The sequence below is a fragment of the Microtus oregoni genome, unplaced genomic scaffold (genome assembly GCF_018167655.1).
Source record: "Microtus oregoni isolate MIOR12 unplaced genomic scaffold, Mior012 000004F_ref0000308, whole genome shotgun sequence".
NCBI classification, from domain to species: Eukaryota; Metazoa; Chordata; class Mammalia; order Rodentia; family Cricetidae; genus Microtus; species Microtus oregoni.
The window spans coordinates 26,950,060-26,968,977 of NW_024543063.1; the positions used below are offsets into that span (position 1 = coordinate 26,950,060).

The 18,918-nt window shown below is 46.0% G+C and overlaps 1 protein-coding gene across 18 annotated transcripts in view; it reads right to left on the reverse strand.

The window, feature by feature from the left end:
* Pard3 (par-3 family cell polarity regulator) overlaps positions 1–18,918 on the reverse strand; it is a 501,294-nt gene that overhangs the window by 277,127 nt on the left and 205,249 nt on the right. For all 18 annotated transcript variants that reach the window (XM_041649748.1, XM_041649755.1, XM_041649756.1 and 15 more), the window contains one exon: positions 5,756–5,934. In XM_041649748.1, the coding sequence (XP_041505682.1) occupies positions 5,756–5,934 (179 nt within the window). The remainder of the gene's footprint in view (positions 1–5,755; positions 5,935–18,918) is intronic.

The window sequence follows — 18,918 nt, forward strand, 5'->3', positions numbered from 1 at the left end:
AGGGGCTCCTGGCTCCTCCCCAGCAAGCACAGTATCCATTTTCTATACGCTGGGCACCACACAGAAAGGGTGGAGCACCGGAGTAGACAGAGAAGCATTGAGGACTCTCCCCCTCCCCACCTCTCTCTAGAGACCAGTGGAAGGAGAAGCACAGCCTACAACCATGACAGCCTGGGTTTATTCTAAGTACCACAGAAAAAGATTTAGGAGACAGGATGAAGGATCCATCAATAAAGCAAGGACCTGAGCTTGAATCTTCTCTCTCCCTTCCTCCCTTCCTCCCCTAATCTGTCCTTCTCTCTCTCTCCCCCTTCTAAGTCCACAAGTATTATTGGCGCACACTCCAAGAGACAGGCCGTGAACTGGAAAAGTAAACCGCTTCCACTTACGTTCGTCTCGGGCACACATACCTCCAGCAGGCCTGGGAATTCTCACGGCACTCCACATAAGTGCTTTACACTTTCTAATCCTGAACTTAGTGAAACAGCAATGGCTTTAAAACTGCTCATCTCATTAAGCAAGAGATGTCAACATAAGCTAACATTTAGGGATAGTCTCTGAAATAGAGTCCTAAAACTTACTCTTTTTTGTTTTATTTTTCAAGACAGGGTCTTTCTGTAGCTTTGGAGCCTGTCCTGGAACTAGTTGTTGTAGACCAGGCTGGCCTTGAACTCACAGAGATCCACCTGCCTCTGACTGCCAAGTGTTGGGTTTAAAGGTGTGAGCCACCACCACCCAGGCAAAATTTTACTTTTAGCAGAAATAATATAGGTAAAAATATAAATGTTAACCACAGAAAGCCCACCAAATAACATTAGTAGGCATAAACTCTAAAAAGTCAAGTATAAAATAAACTATTCTGCAAATATTGGAGAGACGGCAAAATCAATACCACAGAAATTAGGAAGTTTGCTGGAAATTAAACCATCCTGCTGACAGACTCCCCACTGGGATGTGGACAGCCAGTGCCTACATGAATGCACACACAACCTCTGCCCTGGCTGTACACTTCCCTCCTGGTTTCCAAGGACACATCTGCCTCTTTATGCTTCTCATTACCCAGTGAATAAAAAGCACAGGAGTATCACCACAGAAAGTAAAAATGCTAGCAGTGCCTTAAAACCTACTAAAGGAAATCACTAATCGGAATTAATTTCCAGACCTACAATAAAGCTCACAGGTAAAACACTAATGTATTAGGCCCTAGATTTCATCTTGAACATCCTGGAAAAAATATCTAAAAGATGGGGTGATGGTTCAGTCAGCTAAGCAAGGACCTGAGCTTGAATCCTCAGCCCAGTGCTGGGGAGGCAGGGGCTGGTAGACCCCTGGAGTTCCCTGGCCAGCCAACCTAGCCCATGTACTGAAACTGCAGGTTTGGTGAGGGATCCTATCTCAAAAGAGTGGAGAACAACTAAGGAAGACAGCTAGTGCCAGCTTCTAGACTTCTTACTCACAAAAGTACACATACATACTCACATGCATGAACTCTAGTATACACTACACACACACGCACGCACACACGTACACACACACACACGCACACACGTACACACACACGTACACACACACGCACACACACACACACGCACACACGTACACACACGCACACACGTACACACACACACACACACCCCATTCTCAAAGAAGGGAAAGAGGTGGTGGAGGCCTCAGAAAGTCCCCTTTCCAAGGGACGACATGTGTCAGGGAGTCTCAGAACACACTAAGCAGGCCCAGTAAACAGAGAAATAAGAAAGCCATGGGGTAAGAAACATTTCAAAGCCTCTCAATAACTTAAAAGCTATTGACAGCATCGTGAGGCGTTTTTATTATGGTTTTCTCCCCCTCCGCTAATTGGATAAGGATCTTTCTTGGAAATTTGCCAACGTGTAGTTTCACGCTAAAGCTACCACAGTTTAATTTCTAAGGGAGGGGGTAAATGACTCATCAAAGCGTCACCTGTCAATGTGCAGGGGGAAGACCATTGCTGGTGACACCACACTGTGGCGGTGCAGGCTGACCCACTGAACTCCCAGAGAGCAGGCTCGGCTAAGTGCCCCCTGCTGCTCTTTATGGGACCCGGTCACAGGCTCGGACACACAGCTGTACTGGCAGAGTAAGAAGGACCAGGGGAGGTGGAGAAATGACTTACACATCCACACAGGTGAAAGTCACCCCCCGCCCCCAAGGTAAATGTGTGTGAAATCCCAGGTGAAAAACAGTGCCTAACAAGCCACTTTCCACGCCACCTCTACTACAGTGGAGAGGCAGCCAGCAAGGAAATGCTGCACACAGGACTGAGGGACTGAGAGAATTCTAAAAACAGACAAGATCCCTTCCTCCCCTCCACCTCACACACCCAAATAAAGTATAAGAATTATAAAGAATCCCAGAATCCCACAGAAACCTACTCTCAGAGGTCTGACAGACTCAGCATCACGAAGGCCATCCTACTTGGGCCCACGACAAACGGATAATGACTGCACATCTTACAATCATTTACCACTCAGAAGAAATATACTCAGTGCTCTGTACCAACCAGTGAACGATCTTTCTCCCATTCTCTTTCCCAATAGGAAAAAAGGCGGGGAGGTCTTTTCATAGCTGCAAACACAAAAACATGAAATGGGACAGACAGACAGGCATATAGATGATTGGTAGATAGCTGATAGATAGATGATAGATTGACAGACAGACAGACAATGTTTTACAGTGCTAACAACAGGTAATGTAAGATTTATTTATTATTTTTATTTTATGTGCATTGGTGTTTTTGCCTCCATGTAAGTCTGTGTACCACCTGTATGTATGGTGCCCAAAGCATCAAACCCATGAGAACTGAAGTTAACAGACCCCAGCTGAGAGCTGCCACGTGAGTGCTGGAAATCAAACCTGGGTTCTGCTCTACCCACTGAGCTACCTCTCTGGTTCCCAGCATATATGTTAGACAAGATTGGTAAATTAGTAACTGAGAAATTAAGCAAGGGAAAGACCAAAACCACACTGCTACCCACTAGCTTTCTGTACCCTCTGTGAGGACATAAAGTCATCTAGGGGCTTTTATCAACCCCAGTCTTTCCTTTGGGAAAGTGTGGGCTGGGGCAACATAGAATACTACCTGTGTAGCAGAGGGGAGTCTTATTGGCTATATCCCCATTTCTAAGAAAAAAAAATATATTCAAGGTTGGGCACCAGTATGGATATTTACAATGTGCAAAGAGACAAACCAAAAATGGCCAACAGTGAGCAGATCATGGTCATCAGAGCAGACTGTAGAGTGGAATGTTTCACATTGTCTACGACGTTCTCTAACAAAATTCAAAGAGAAGATCTCTGTAGTAGAAGAAAAATGTAGGAATACTGAGTAGCAAGTAGGTAAAGCTAAGACGGTGGGGTGTATGTGTGCAGGCAGGTGTGAGCATGAGTGTGTGTGTGTGAGAGAGAGAGAGAGAGAGAAAGAGAGAGAGAGAGAGAGAGAGAGAGAGAGAGAACGCATGTGTGTGTTTCACCAGTATCCCCATCTAAACACTAATCAAGTCCAAAATGCTTAGCTCGGGAGATCTGACGAAAGCCTGCAAGGTGGTGGAGCTATTCAGCACTGACATCTCAATGTTGGGGGTGCTGGGCTTTAGAGACACCGGTGATCTTCCATTATTCCAGTCTTCTGGTTTCCCAGGTGTTCCGCAATGACAGATACATATTATTTACCACAAAGGCAGAAGTGCATGTGGTTAATTACTCTGAGCGTCTCAATATGCCCCTCGCACGCCTTCCTCTGCAGCAGAAGTGGGAAGGATGATGATCACTCCCTAGAGCCTCGGCACGTCAGAGTCTGCGCCGCATACAAATGAGCCTGCCTGCATGAATCCACTGGTGGGAAACTCCAGCTCTCAATGGCAGTAATTAAAGGAAGGGAAGCTCCTTGGGCCGTTGCCACTCACAGCATTTGGAGGCTCGGCCTCCATTCTGCAGGCAAGGCGAGCACCTGTGAGGACAGAATGGTGTCTAGAGTGCAGACTGCTGGGGTGTGCATGTTTCGAGGCGGGCCAGATGCGCACCACACCGGGCACGTTGTGCGGACTTTTCCAATCATTTTCGAGACAGGAATTCTAAGTATTAAACCCTTTCGTGTTTGAAATATGATCAAAACAGATCTGTGTGCTGTAACCACACCTAAGTCCCATACCCAAGATGCTAAATGAGTCACAGACAGATCTGGCTGTGCTCAGACCACGAGCCTGCCAGACGTGACTCAGTGAAAGCCCACTTGGAAAAAAAAAATAGTTTTTAACTATAAACTTTACCTGTTTATAAATTTGTAAATATTTATACAGATTAATTCTGACGAAAACTAAATGCCATGAGACCTATTTAAAAAGTGGATTTTGCTTCTTCAAAGAGACAGCTTACTTCAAGTCCTCGCAGGACTCAAACTGGCTTTGGGGAGAAAGCAATTGAATGTGGCTCCTTGCAGAATCTTTGAGAGTAAGGCTAACAGCTAAATCAATAGGCGCCAACAACCCAAAATTACATTGCCTTCCACATTTCCCCTTTAAGGCTCTTTCTGGTTCTATTATTATATTATCATTGGGCTGGGGGCGGAGCCTGGATCCTGTGTGTCACGCGTGGACTCTGCTTCGGAGCGATACCTCCGGCCTGATTCTTCTCGTGTTAAATGTATGTACCCCATGGTTTTTATTTCACTAGAAGTAATACTAATGAAGGCAAGACTGTTGGCATGTAAAACAAAATAAAAAGAAGGTCACGGCAAACCTCAAGCTGTGCCCGTTCTGATATGAATGTGGTTGGAGCGGTGTGGTGACACCTCCACATTTCCCACCACAGGCTGTGGGAAGCCATTGGCTCCAGTAAGACCCGCTCACCAAGTCTTATTCTGCAGATACGACCGTGAAAAAGTCATGGCTTGAAGCTCATTAGGTCAGCGACTAGAGGCATGGCAGAACGGGATGGTGGGGGTCTCTAGGGACAGGTGATGGAGGTCACAGCGAATAACGTTAATGTACTAACGTGTAAGTACTGGGCTGAGTAACAAGGGTCAAAAACACAGGTTGCACTAAGAATAGACGCAGCACACTTCCCTTCCCCAGGAAAACAGGGTAAAAATGATGAAAGAAACAATAAAAATATCATGAAGTACGCTTTTGTACTTCTAAGTCTATAATGTTCTGAGTTCTTTGATATACTTCCTATGCCGATACAGGTTGTGTGCTCGCTCATGGATAAAACATCTCCAGAAGGTCATATAGAAAGCACAAAGAAGAAACTCCCTATAAAGAGAGAAGACAGAAACCAGAAACAAAAAAAGAAAGGGACTTTATAGGGCAACACTTCCTGTTCACGTTTTCCTTCTGAGACTGGTCTATTGCTCAGTGTTAAAGAACTTCCCTGGCATGTTTAAGGCCTTGATTTCCATCCCTGGGACTGAGATAGAAAAAAGGGGGGAGGGGCATGGGCATGAGAAAGGGGAAGGAAAAAGGGGGTGCTGCCTTTTGAATCACACAGATATATCCTTAAAATATGGACCCCCATACTGCATATATAGCACTGGACTTCATCAGAAAATTCAAACTGCCCATTAGTCTCCACACATACGGCTGAGAAAATCACAAACCCTCACACGGGGCCACACAGGCCCAAGGAACGCCTGAGCTCACCTGACTGACACCAAAGGACAGAAGCTGCAAAGGCTGCAGAGACAACGGGTGTGTGTGTGTGGGGGGGGGGGGGTGGTTACCTTCCTGTCACAGGTTTTGGGACTTCCAGTGGTGTTCTGCTTGAGAAAGCCAGCTGTCGTGGACCATCGGGTGGGGTTTTTCCTGGAGGGCTCCTCGGACGAAAAGTTATTGTCACTGACGGAAGTGGAGAGGCCACTTAAAGCTGGGTCGCTGCTCCGGCGGACGTGAAGAGGCATATCTAGACACACAAAGAGAGGACTGGGCTTAGCAGAAATGAACACCACACTAGGAAAGACGCATTTCATCCAAAAACTACCGACCGAAGACTAACACTTTTTTTAATCTTGTAATCTAAGGTTTGATCACATATATTTGCTGTGTCTGTGTACGTATGTGGGTGTGCATGTGCCATGGCAAGCTGAAACAACTTGGACAAGGTGAGCCTCTTTCTGCTACTATGTGGGGTCCTAAGATGGAATTCGGATCTCTGGGCTTGGAGGCAAGTTGGGCCATCTTGCTAGCCACCATGTCTGCCTGGGCGTGAGCACCAGGTTAGCCTCCTAATCTGGAACAAAGGGAAAGCACCCCCTTGTGGATCAGCAGTACGACGAAAATCTCCCTTACATTCTAAGGGATTGAAACTCTTCCTGGACCTCACAGCCAAAGTTAATAATCCACGGTGAGGTCACTTAAGACTTGAGACTGCTGCCCTCCTGTGTACTCCGCCTGTCTGCCTAACCTGACGGTAAAAGAACAACCAACCTTCCAGGCCTTGCCTTTCCCATGTAATCAACCTTTATACCCTAAACTAATGCATAGCTGTAATCTTAAATTATACACTCGTCCATTTTTCCGACCCATGAGTAACGTGCACATGTATGTATGTTATGGTAATAGATGCTGGAAACAGCAAATATGCTGGAAGCAACATTATAAAATGAATATCCACCATAAACGTTGAAGACAACATGCAGATAGCATTTGTTTGGTTATCTGGGTCTGCTGGAGTCGGTGACTTAATCCTTGTAAATCCCTACTAAAAATTCTGCAAAGTGTCCTTCATTCTGCGCCTCACGTGATGTTTTCTGTGCTGTTCAATAAAAGGAGCAAAGTCCTTTGTTAGGGAGGCGCAAACACAGGGCCGGGCAACACAAGAGCGCATTCGGGCAGACAGAGATTCGGGCTCAGACCAGACAGACAGGGAATGATGGGAAACATGGGGAGAGAGAAGTAGAGAACTCGAACTCCCACGGGGAATGTGCTTTTTCATCTCTTTCCCTTGAAGCGACACTGGCACATTAAGGTACTCGGAGGCTACTGTGGATGCGTCCAACACCATGCACATCTGTTCGGTCTACACAGCTGCATCTGTAAATAAAGCTGTCTCTGGAAAGAGAGGGTCGGAGGGGGAAGTTTTCTGCCAAGCAGATGAAGAAGCACAGGGTGATGCTGGGACACACAGATAGCAGCCCTCCTGCGCGGTTGTCAGAGCCATGTTTGCATTTTAGGGAAACGGATACCAAGGAGTCACCATAAAGCCACTCTGGGCATCATCTTTGTGCTACCTTTGAATGAGCATCCCGTGGGACGCCAGCTGGCATCCTCGTGTGTGTGTGTGTGTGTGTGTGTGTGTGTGTGTGTGTGTGCACTGTTCCGTTCAACAAGGTGAATTTGAGTAACAACAATAACCAGGCCAGTCAGAAAATTACAGAACTAAATGAGGAAGTCAGCAGTGAATTCACTAGGGAGTCTCAGCAAAACCATACAACAAGGTGAAAAGCTCAGGTTTCAGAGGCTCTGAGTGGCCACAAGAGCTGGGTGATCACAACACAGAAGCAGCCTTGGCTGACCTCAAACGGGAGCCTCCAATGTTACGGTGATTGAAGGTCACCAGACACCACGGGAGAAAAGCACCCCAGCCCGCTCACAGGTAGAAGCCAGCAAAACTGCTCTTGTAGAAATGCATGCTGCGGGCTAGAAGAGCAAGGGGCACAAAGCCAATCAGATGGTGGAGCATGCTCTGGAACCAGATAGGGCAGTGTGGTCACTGTTGTGCGTTTAAAAACAGTGAAAGCAAAGGATCTCAAACACTTCCAAGACAAATAAGTGAAGAATGTGTGAGAGGAGGGAGATGCTAGGTGCACTGTGTGTGTGCACAAGTATCACTACACATCATACAGGGCAGGATCACACTGTACTCCGTGAACATACACAGTAACTACATACATCACCACACATTGTACACACGGGGCAGGATCACACTGTACTCTGTGAACATACACAGTAACTACATACATCACCACACATCATACAGGGCAGGACCACACTGTACTCTGTGAACATACACAGTAACTACATACATCACCACACATTGTACACACGGGGCAGGATCACACTGTACTCCGTGAACATACACAGTAACTACATACATCACTACACATCATACTCACAGGGCAGGATCACACTGTACTCCGTGAATAGACATGGTAACTATGAACACAGAGATCCCAGTACAGCTCTGCATTCAGACTCATAGAAATTCAGATCTGGCAGGAGCTGTTTTTCTCTCACTACAATGATGCCCACTTGGAGGTGTAGTGGTTTATTTTTTTCTTGGTTCTATAATTACATGAAAGGCATTTTTATGCAGCTTACACAAACACAAAGGTTGAGGCATAGACTATTAGAACCAATGACTTCCTTTAGGTTCTGAATGATTTTACTCTTAATATGGGCCCTGAACCAGTCACAATGGAGAAGCAATTGAGTTACGTCACAGATAAGCTGGGCTCAAGAACGCAGGAACAGCCAGCTGCGGTCACAAATCAATGTCCTAGTCAAAGGTTCGAGCTCCTGAGCAGGGATCATTGACCAGACAAATCATTAAGTTATTATCCACTAATGTATCAGAAAAGGCATTCTATGCCTATCTACCTATGACTATAAATGTTGGCATCAATTATTAAAGAGAAGAATGCTGTCCTCAAAGCAGAATCAGACACCCCGAATAGGATATACTCCACTCATAGCCTCTTTTCCCATCGGGGAGTAGACGGACAGTACACTAACTACAAATGCAGATTGTAACAACACACAGCTACACTGCAAAATTGGCAACACAGAGGAGAAAAGGCCTGTTTGGTTTGTGGCGGGGACATGCATAGATGGTTTGGTGATAAAGAATGGTACTGAAGAACAGGCTGAGGCTTGTGTGGTTCCCAAACACTCACCTCAGGACCTGACCAAGCCTAAAAGGTGAGAGCCCACTGTGGTGACGCATGCAGTGAACCCCAATTCATCCAAGGCAGGCTCTGTGCGTTTGAGGCCAGCCTGGTCTGCACAGTGAGTCCCAAGCCCAAGCCGGGGCTTTGCAGTATAACAAAACAATAACAGCAAAAAATGAGTGCCTCAAATAGCCGTGGTTTGTGCAGCTCGTGGATGAAGGTGGTTACCATTTAATAAGCGAGAATGAAAAGTGCTGAATCTTTGCTGTTTGCATTATTAAGTAACAATAATAAACCCACTACAGGCTCCAGAACCAATATGAGTTTCTGACAATGACTTTATAGAAAGAAAAGCAGAGAAACAGAGAAGACAGCCCCTGCCGAGTGTTTCACACAATAGAAGACACCTGGATCCCGTATCGGCTTCTGCAGGCACTGTGCTGCAAAATGGGAAAGTCCAGCAACCCGGCATTACCAACGTGAAGCCGGAGCGAGCGAGATCACATTCTAATTGCCTTCTGAGATAATTGTGGAGAGTCCTCGTCCGTACTTGACGAACGGCGGTTTCTCAAAGGTCAGAGGCAACATGGGTGTGAACGTTTCCACTACACTAAAGTCTGCTTGCCTATCTCACCCTTTTAATGGACCATATCTACTTATGAAAAATGCTGCAGCATTAGTCATCTGGAAAATATTAGTTATTGAGCTATGCCAATCTTCTCAATGTTGACACATTTTCTCTCCTATCAGAAAAATCACATATGTTAACGTCTCCGCTGATCTCCTTGGGAACGTGTGATGGGGTGGGAAGTTGTCAACAGGAGCAAGTTATGGGTTGGGAAGACGTCAGTCATGCTCACGGTGGGTGTGAGCTTCCAAAACCCGCTTTTCACTGCGAGGTTGGATTTCATCTTTGGCAACAAATACTGTCAGTTGTTACCCTTGCGCGATAGGCTCCTGTCATCCGCTTGCTGGAAACCATCAGATACCAGATTCTGAATATTTACAGGCCTTCTGCCCTTTTTCAAACTAAAGAGAATGCTGCCGGGCTGGTCAGATGAAGAGGGGAGCAAAGGGTTTGCTGTGCAGGCATGAGCACCCTGACGCAGGGAGAGCAGAGAGAAAGAGATCCCTGTGGCTCCCTGACCAGCCAGCCTAGCCAGAAATGTGAGCTGCAGGTCCAGCGAGAGAAGCTGTCTAAACTAAGGTGGACAACACCCAACATCATCCTCTGGCCTGCACACACGCACATATGTACACACATACATGAGCACCACACGTACACGCACACACACACACACACACACACACACAATGAATGAATGAATGAAATCTAAAAGGTTCCCAATTCAAGCCATTGCCTAGCAGGTTCTTTGAGACAGCTGTGATGTTTTATGCCTGATTCCCACTCTGCTATTTTAAAAGCTGTGTACTTGAAGACAGATTGAAGTAATCGCTTTCCCTGGCTCATCAAGGGACAAGCAGTGTGAGTTACAAGCAGGGCATTTTCAACTGAGTATGCATGGGGCAAACAAAGCATGCCGACGTCTGGCAGCCAGCGTGTTACCTTCGGACTGCCCCCACCCACACAGGTGTGAAGCAAGTCAGCGATACAGTGAGGGTTCCTCGTGTCCTTGGGGCTAGGGACGGAGGTCAGGGCCTCACACATGGTGGCTGAGCCCTAGTACCACTATACCCCTCCCAGCCCAGGGGATTCACCTTAATAATAATGAAAGTGTCTTATCCTCTGGATCCCCTGAAATGACTCAAAAGAACCCGTGAGCCAGAGCCACAGGCCTGGTCCTGAGACCCTGGAATTAGTTCCTCTTTCAGGGCTTTAGTTGCCAACAGGTACAAAAACAGAGCCCACAATGATGGCTGAAAAGGTCCCTTGAGGACCAATCCTCCATCAAACCCCGTCCTAACAGAACCGATGACCTCTAGCATCATGTCAGAGAAAGTACGAAAGTCTCCCTCCCACCAGTGTTGCAATATGACGGGCACTACAGCCTGCACGTAACAGAAGCTGTGAAGACGCCACAAAGGTACCCACACAGAGAAGGAGGGCATCTGAGTGAAGTAGATCAGTACTTTAGAAGGCGATGATAATTAAATATCTAGACTGTGGTTAGGCACGACTGCCGAGAGTCTTGCCATCTCTCTCCTCACAGCAACAGGGTTTAGCATCACATACAGAATACCATCGAGGAATAAAATATAAATGCAATATCTTTCCTTAATTCATTTCCTGTTGATAAAATACCCTTACAAAGGCAACTTAGGAGAGGAACTATGTGACTCCCAATTCTATTTTCCAGTCCATCACTGTGGGGACATCAAAGTGGCAGCTGATCACACCATATCCAGTCTGGAACATGGAGCATTGGATCAGCATACATGCTCAGCTCAAGATCTCCACTCTTAGAGTCTGGACCCCTCCCTTGTAGATGCTTCTACCCACAGTAAGGGCTGGGTCCTCCTACTCCTACTGAACTATCTTAATCAAGACAAGGCCCCACAGTCATTCGCACAGGCCAAGTGATCAGCACAACCCCTCCCTGACACTCTCTTGCAAGGTGATTCTAAAATCTAACCATTACAAGACTTCCGCAACTTACAGAGTGATCCTGGACCAGTGGTCTATTGCAGCCTCGCTAACAATCTGGTGTACTTTATGTCCATTACAATAACTAGCAATAATGGGTGTTTCTTATCGGCTGAAATTCCTCAACCCTAATTTTAGGAAAATGGAACTATTTAAAAATACGACAATAAAACTTTCCAACCAAGTGATCTTCTGATTTATTTAATATATAGATGTTCAAAGTCTGGCCTCTGGAACATTAAAAAGAAGATTCAAAGATAGGCATCTTTAATAATGAAGCTGTTGGCTGCAGCTCAGAGGGATGTGGGGTGGTGCTGTGCAGGCCGTTTGATGTCATCGCGGCTTTGAAGAAGAAGCTAAAGCGGCAATAAACCATCATCACGTGACTCTAGATCCTCTGTAGTGCTCGTGCACTATAAATATTGATCTGTTTTCCTAGGTAGCGTGCTTCTTAAATAAGGCGAAGAAAGGGTGAGTCTACTAAGGAACTCGAGCAAATGCTAAAACAGGAGATGCAAGTGTTCAGTGAGACTTCCAGCCGCCTCCTCCTCAGCGTGCCGATCGCAGCTTCTCTAGTTTTTCACCCGGTTCATCTATTATTTAACCACTTGAGGCCATGAACAAACTTGTTCCGAAAAAGCCAAGCACGAGCTGGCACGATATTTAATCAAACCTAAAAATAGCTACAGTCACAGGGTTTCTTAGAGAACTTGCTAGACAAACAGCACAATTACTCTTAACACAAAGGGTAACCACTTCTTCCATCTCCAGGGCCAGGGCACGGCTCCTGAAGACAGCTCACGGTGGAAAAAGCCAAGTTATCAGGACGTGCCATGTTAGAAAACCTACCCTCCAATGGCCATGCACCAAGCCAGGGCCTGGGAAGACTTCAGGCCTCCTTCCAATCTATTTCCCATCTCACTTGTCATGGCCCCAGTGCTCAGTCACCCTGACTGGCAGTTGCACCTTGGAGCTCTGCAAGAAGACAGTCCCAAAGCTCAGAAAGGAGCAAGCAAGGAAAGGTCCAGGGCTTTTGTTTGGCTGAACTTACTACAGTACTCCAAGCCTGGTTCTATCCTTTGGAACGCTTGTGTGATGCCTTCGTAAACCGCCAATCAAATGCAGCAGCGGCTCAGAATTCTCCGTCTGGTTGGATCCCAGCAACATTAGAACAAGGCCTGATCTTTGCATTCTAGAATCTCGGAGCGGAAGTTCCCAGGGGAAAAAAGTCCTTCCAATAGTCAACCTTCTAACAAGAATTAACTGATCAGAACATCGATATGGCAAGCAAGATGGTTGCAGGTCCAGGGTTGAATTACCCTAGGCTATCTTAGCCACCAAAGAGGTACTTACTGCCCACTTCTTGTGACCTAATGTCCTTGGACGATTAGGTAAGTCATTGAAATGTATTAACAGAGCACTAGCTTCTACCAATCCAAAGGCTAAGAATATCCTCAAACAGCATCGGAGGCCAACTGCTGAGATTTCCCGCTTGGCTGTAAGCTGCCCACCTGGACTTCCAGCAATGTATTTGAAAAGTACCTTGACATAGAATTTTCTTTGTTCTGTTACAAAAAAAAAAAAAAAAACCACTCATGAAAGTGACACCATGTCTGAGCGCAGAATTTGAAGCAACCTGAATATGTGGTCCTGGGCCACAGTCATCTGCACTGGCTCCCTAATAGACGGTCTCTTTATTCCTTCCTAGGTGAGGGGTGTGGTTGGGTAGGTGGGGGGGGGGGGTAGGTGTGTGTAGGTGTGTGGGGGTGGGGGGTGGTGTGTGTGTGTGTGTGTGTGTGTGTGTGTGTGTGTGTGTTGCACAGACAGATCTGAGCGCTTCTATGCCTCATGCCCACCTGCAGCTGAAGGTACCAAATGCCACAAGTGTTCCTGAGCCCACCCGCTCTAGGAGGTGCCCACAGCTGAATGGAAGCTGTGCTCATATGAACTTCGCCAGTTAGAGCTCACCTTCATTATTAAATTCTTCCTCCAGCACAGAAAATGGTACTTGGAAATGTTTGCAAAAATGGCCTATAAATGAAACTGCTGAATAAATGTGGCTTCCAGCTATCTCTCCCTTTTTACATCTACTTCTCAATTACAGGAAGGTCAATCTCTTTATCAAAGAGAAACAGTGATCCATACTAGATAGCCCAAGGGGAAGGATTTTTTTTGTTGTTGTTACTGTTGAGAAAAAAATGAATTGCTAGTTCAAACACTGCCAATAATAGATAGAATCCCAGCAATGTAGTCTTCCATTTTATTGTCTTTACAACTGTCCTTCACGCATAGCCGAGTGCCCTCCAGGAGTGCCTGAGGCACACACTGCACACTGCAGGTCAGAGCTGACACCCATAAGAACTGTGTGCTCTCTCTGAATCAGATCCCTCTTCTCCCACCCCTTCACCAGTTCAGTTCAGCAATCAGGAAATCAGTTTTGAAAGCTATCAATTATGTCTGACGAGGAATTTGTCTCTCAAAAATTGCCATTGACTATTGATTGATGGGAGATTCTCTGTAAAGGCTCAATGCTGTCCTTGGGCATTTGTCTTCGATTATCTTATTAAGGGTTTCTAGGCGTCACTCACTGTCTGATTAACTTTTGAGAAGCATTTGTTTTCCGTTGCTTTATTATTCTAACCTCTAACCTGCCATAGGCAAGTGTAACATGTTTGCTCACATAGGGACTGGGCCCACGACTTTTACTAGCTGATTTTCTATTGGTGGACATACTTGGGAGCCTCTGTCTTCAACAGGTTCTAGAATTACTCCGCCCACGCTTCTATCCCCTGCTTCATGGAGGCTAGTCTCTTCAGGAGTCTCCAGGGTTTATTTAGTGTCTGCAGTCTCCACCTGCTTCATGGAGACTAACCCCTCCGGGGGTCCCCACGGTTAAGCACCCTGCTGTTGTTACTGGATTTGTATGGTTTGTGGTGCTGACGATGGACCACATGCTTCCAAACCGCTTAAGCAAATGCACTACAATACACTCCAGCCCAAAGGTCTCCACTTCATTTTGGTCACAAGTGGGAATTTTTGTCTTAAAAATGAGTATTCACTAGGGAAACCTGGGGACTCACTATACATTAGGCACTCAGCTAGCTGCTGGGGGCTACAGGACATATCATGGCACCTGGGATTGGTGCTGCAGAAAGCTAAATGCAGTAAGGACCGCAGGGAAGGGAAAGGTCTTCTGAGGGTGAAAGCGGGACACACGCTGTCCAGTTTCAGATCAATCCCCCACGGTGGCACCTTGTACATGCTGGCTGGTAATAAGCTCACTTGGCACCAGTCAGCATCTCCAAGCAGTGAGCGAGGCTTCGTGGTCCTGAAGCACATGGCTCCATGTCTACACGCATTACCTTCAATGTGTGGAGAGCGTCCACTGATAATCTAACACAGTCATTCTTCTCCTTAGGGGAGAGTAATGGACATGTTAGTACCGCCTAGGCATCTGTGACAGGCTGTCAGGGATGACGCCACTGCCACTGGCTGGACACAGGTGTGGCTGAGGTGAGAGGAACTTTAACACACCGACAAGGAATTCTTCCAAGCAAGGCTAAGGAAACAGCGAAAGTCACTTTCCCTATCGTATAGGTAGGGAAATTTGGTGTTAGAATAAGAACACCTGACAAGAGTCATTCTACATGTGATGGCGGAAATAAATCCACATCTTACTCATCAGCACAAAGAAAATAGGCTCCTACCCAACAAGGGTGGACTAGGAATCCCAGAGTCTCGCGCTGAAACCCTGCCTTCTTCCCAAAGTTCTCAGCATCCAGAGGCCTCATCACCAAAGGGCAGCGAATGCATTTGAACAGACCTCATACTCACAAGATAGAAAGGATAGACAGACACTGTTCCTCAGTTCATGGCCCGACTGGGGCTTGAATATCTGTATATATTTTTGACAGAAAGAAAGAAGGACCATGTAAAGAATTAAGAATGAGACAGGATCCTTTTCAAGGCAAGCTGAGAAACAACAAAGGCTCTTAATTTATCATAATTTACGGGCTTCTTAGAAGACTTGTATGAAAGAGGAGGAGTGCCACACTGAAGGAAAGGGACCTTGCCTGGTGTGTGTCTGTGTGTGTGTCTGTGTGGCGCATGCCCTGAGGGAAACATCAATCTTTCTTATTCATCAGTAGTTAGTTGTAGAGAGAGTGTGGGCATAATTCATGAAATGCTTGGCTTGAGGGCGCTCCCCAGAAGTGTTAAAGAATTAGTGTAAGGTGAGTCTAGGCATGTTCTCACAATTACCGTAGTCAACTCTAGCGAGCAGCCAAGACACAGAATCATGCTGACATATTCCATAGGTCAGGACTGGAGATCCAGCTAAGAACACAGGTTCCAATGCAAATGACCACAGTGGGTCTAAAAGCATGTGTTTTCCTGCAAGTCATCCAGGTTCTGCCCTGGGTAGCAAGGTTGCTAGGCTGCCCCATACAGGATCCACTGTTGTGGGCTATTTCACTTAAGTCTGTTCGACCTTATTTCAAAGTTTGGAAGCAATGAGGGGGCAGTGATTAATATTACTACACTGTTGAGCCATGTCTCTGAAATGTTTTAAGAACACCTGGTCATTCTGTAGATCAGGTAACTTAGCTAGATGAAAGTGTAACGCCAACAGTATGATTTGATCCTCTCCACTGTATCAACCTTTTATTACTGCATAAAGGACAAGATCAGAGCTAGTTCCAGTTCTCAACTTTCAATGTCTAAGGATGGAATAGCTGGGCTACTTAAAAGACACAGGGAAGAAGAACCTGCATTTTCCAACATCTAACGGAATTTTTATGACATATTTTATGTTTATATTTGCACCTTGAGGAATCACAGTTCCTAGTTAGACTCCCCAAAGAAGTAAACAAATGTTTACATATGATTTTGTTCATCAAGGTGCTATATTTAGCACTAGCCCACTGTGATAATACAAATGTTAGCATTCTCTGCTACAAAACAAAGTTCCAGTCACAAGCAAAGCCGTATACAATCCTCTGTTTAGTATGTCGAGAGCATGGGGGAGTCGCTGCTTTTTAATTGGGGAGATAAACTGCTTTAATATGGATGAAACATCTCTAATATTTAAGTAGCACTTTTAGACCTGTAAATCTAAACAACTTTACCCATCACTCTGCCAGCCTGACAACTAAGCAAAAAGAATTCAGCCCAATGGTGGTTTCCTAGGCAACAAGCAGAGAAAGAACCGCTGGGAGGAAAAAAAAAATCGAAAACAAGAAAAAGCATTGTGGCATTTCCAGCAGGCTTAAGAAATGCATTCTAATTGTCCAAATGTCACAAAGACAACAATATTGAAAATCATTTCATTGGAAATGATTCAAAAGATAATGCCATTTTCATTGTAGCAAACGGGGTGTGGAGAAATAGAAAAATTAGATTCCCTTTCTTTATTCTGAATTAAGTAGGGTCAGTCATCAATCTTGTCTGAATTTATGAAATTTATCTACATTAGTACAGATTTCTAATATGCCTCCTTATTTCCCTAAGGCAAGTATGAGCTGACACTTACTCCACAAAGAATCACCCAGGGTGAGGAGACTGTGTGGTTTAGCTAAAGCCTCTGGGCATCTCTGGGCGCATAGAGGACCCCTTGCATGCTTCGGTCTTCATTCGAAAGGAATGCCCTTTGTGATGGTTATATTGATTATCCATTTGACAAGGTCTATGATCATCTTGGAGACGCACCTCTGGGCACATCTGCGAGCAAGCCTCTAGATTAAGTTAACTGAAGAAAAAAGATCCATGCTAAGCGTGAGTGGGACCGTCCTATGGGCAGGCTGGATATAAAGAAATCGGAACATAGAGAAGAAAGCAGCAAGGGCATTCACCTCTCTGCTTCCTGAATGCAGACGCGAAGAGAGGTGCTGCCTCAATCCTGCAAACACACCGTCTGTACTGTGACGGACTACATGCGCCTAACTAACCCAGGATAAGCCACTCGTTCCTTCAGCTGCTCTCCTCAGGTTCTCTGGTCACAGAGCGCGCAAAGCAAACAGCAAAACAGGGAAACCCAAGCCCAGGCTGGACATTCTCTCTTGCTCCCAGTTTCCTTCTTTGTAACACAGAGGCCTGGGATTCAACCTCACAAAACTTTGAGCTTGTGATTTTGAGAGCCGAGGGACAGAAGGACTGGCCTGTAATCCTGCTGATGAAATCAGTTCTACGTTCTAGGCATGGAAGTTCTCTTTATGAACCTTTAACTGACAGTTAACCCTGAGGAAGCCACGTTGGAAACACTAAGCCACACAGCAGGTTAAAGGTCGAATCTCACCCGCTTTCATATCCGGGGAGCATTGTGTCTTGTCTCTACACCGGGAGCATTTACCTAGATGAAGAAGCGTGTGGTGAAAGCCCTCAGTCCACACGGAATGTTACTGCAGTCCTAGGAGACACTCAGTATTGTCACCGAACCAACCTTCTCACCACATCCATCTAAAAACTTAGGTGGAGCTGATCCAGGAATGCAGCCAAAGTCATCAATTTTGTAGCTGTAGTCAAATATTACAAGTGTTTTTCTGGTAATTTACTTCCTAATGATTGGTAAATTAATAAACAATAAAATGTAAGTAGTAGTAAGAATAACAATAATAATTAGTAAAATAATACAAATTTGTTTCTCTTATGTATACCCCACAAAGCAATGGAGAAACGCTGCAATTCCTTGCCCAGAGACAATCAACCAGCATCATGAGAATGGTGCTAATAGCCAGTGACTGGTGAGCAACCCCGTGGTCTGGGTGTCCCAGGGAATCAGTGTGCAACCCATGATCTGGGTGCCCCAGGGAATCAACGTGAAACCCCATAATCTGGGTGCCCCATGGGGTAGCGTGCAACCCTGTGATCTGCGTGCCCCAGGGAATCAATGAACAACCCCATGATCTGGGTGCCCCAGGGAATCAACATGCAACCCGTGATCTGGGTGCCCCAGGGAATCAATGTGCAACCCCGTGATCTGCATGCCCCACTGAATCAGTGTGCAACCTGTGACCTGAGAGTCCCTGTGAATCAGTGTGCAACCCTGGGGGTCTGGTTTCATGTGTGTGTTCCCCTTTTCATCTATGCTTGCTCTCCTATAAAAGCTAAAATAGCTGAAGGCATGGAAGCTGCCATGGAGCAAGCTGATCATTTACTAGAGAAGAGAATTCCAAGACGCAGAGGCACACACACACTGGTGAGCACGCTCTTATAGTAGAAGCACACACGCTGGTGAGCACACTCTTATAGCAGAAGCACACACGCTGGTGAGCACACTCTTATAGCAGAAGCACACACGCTGGTGAGCACACTCTTATAGCAGAGGCACACACGCTGATGAGCATGCTCTTTTAGCTGAGGCACACATGCTGGTGAGCACGCTCTTATAGCTCCAGGG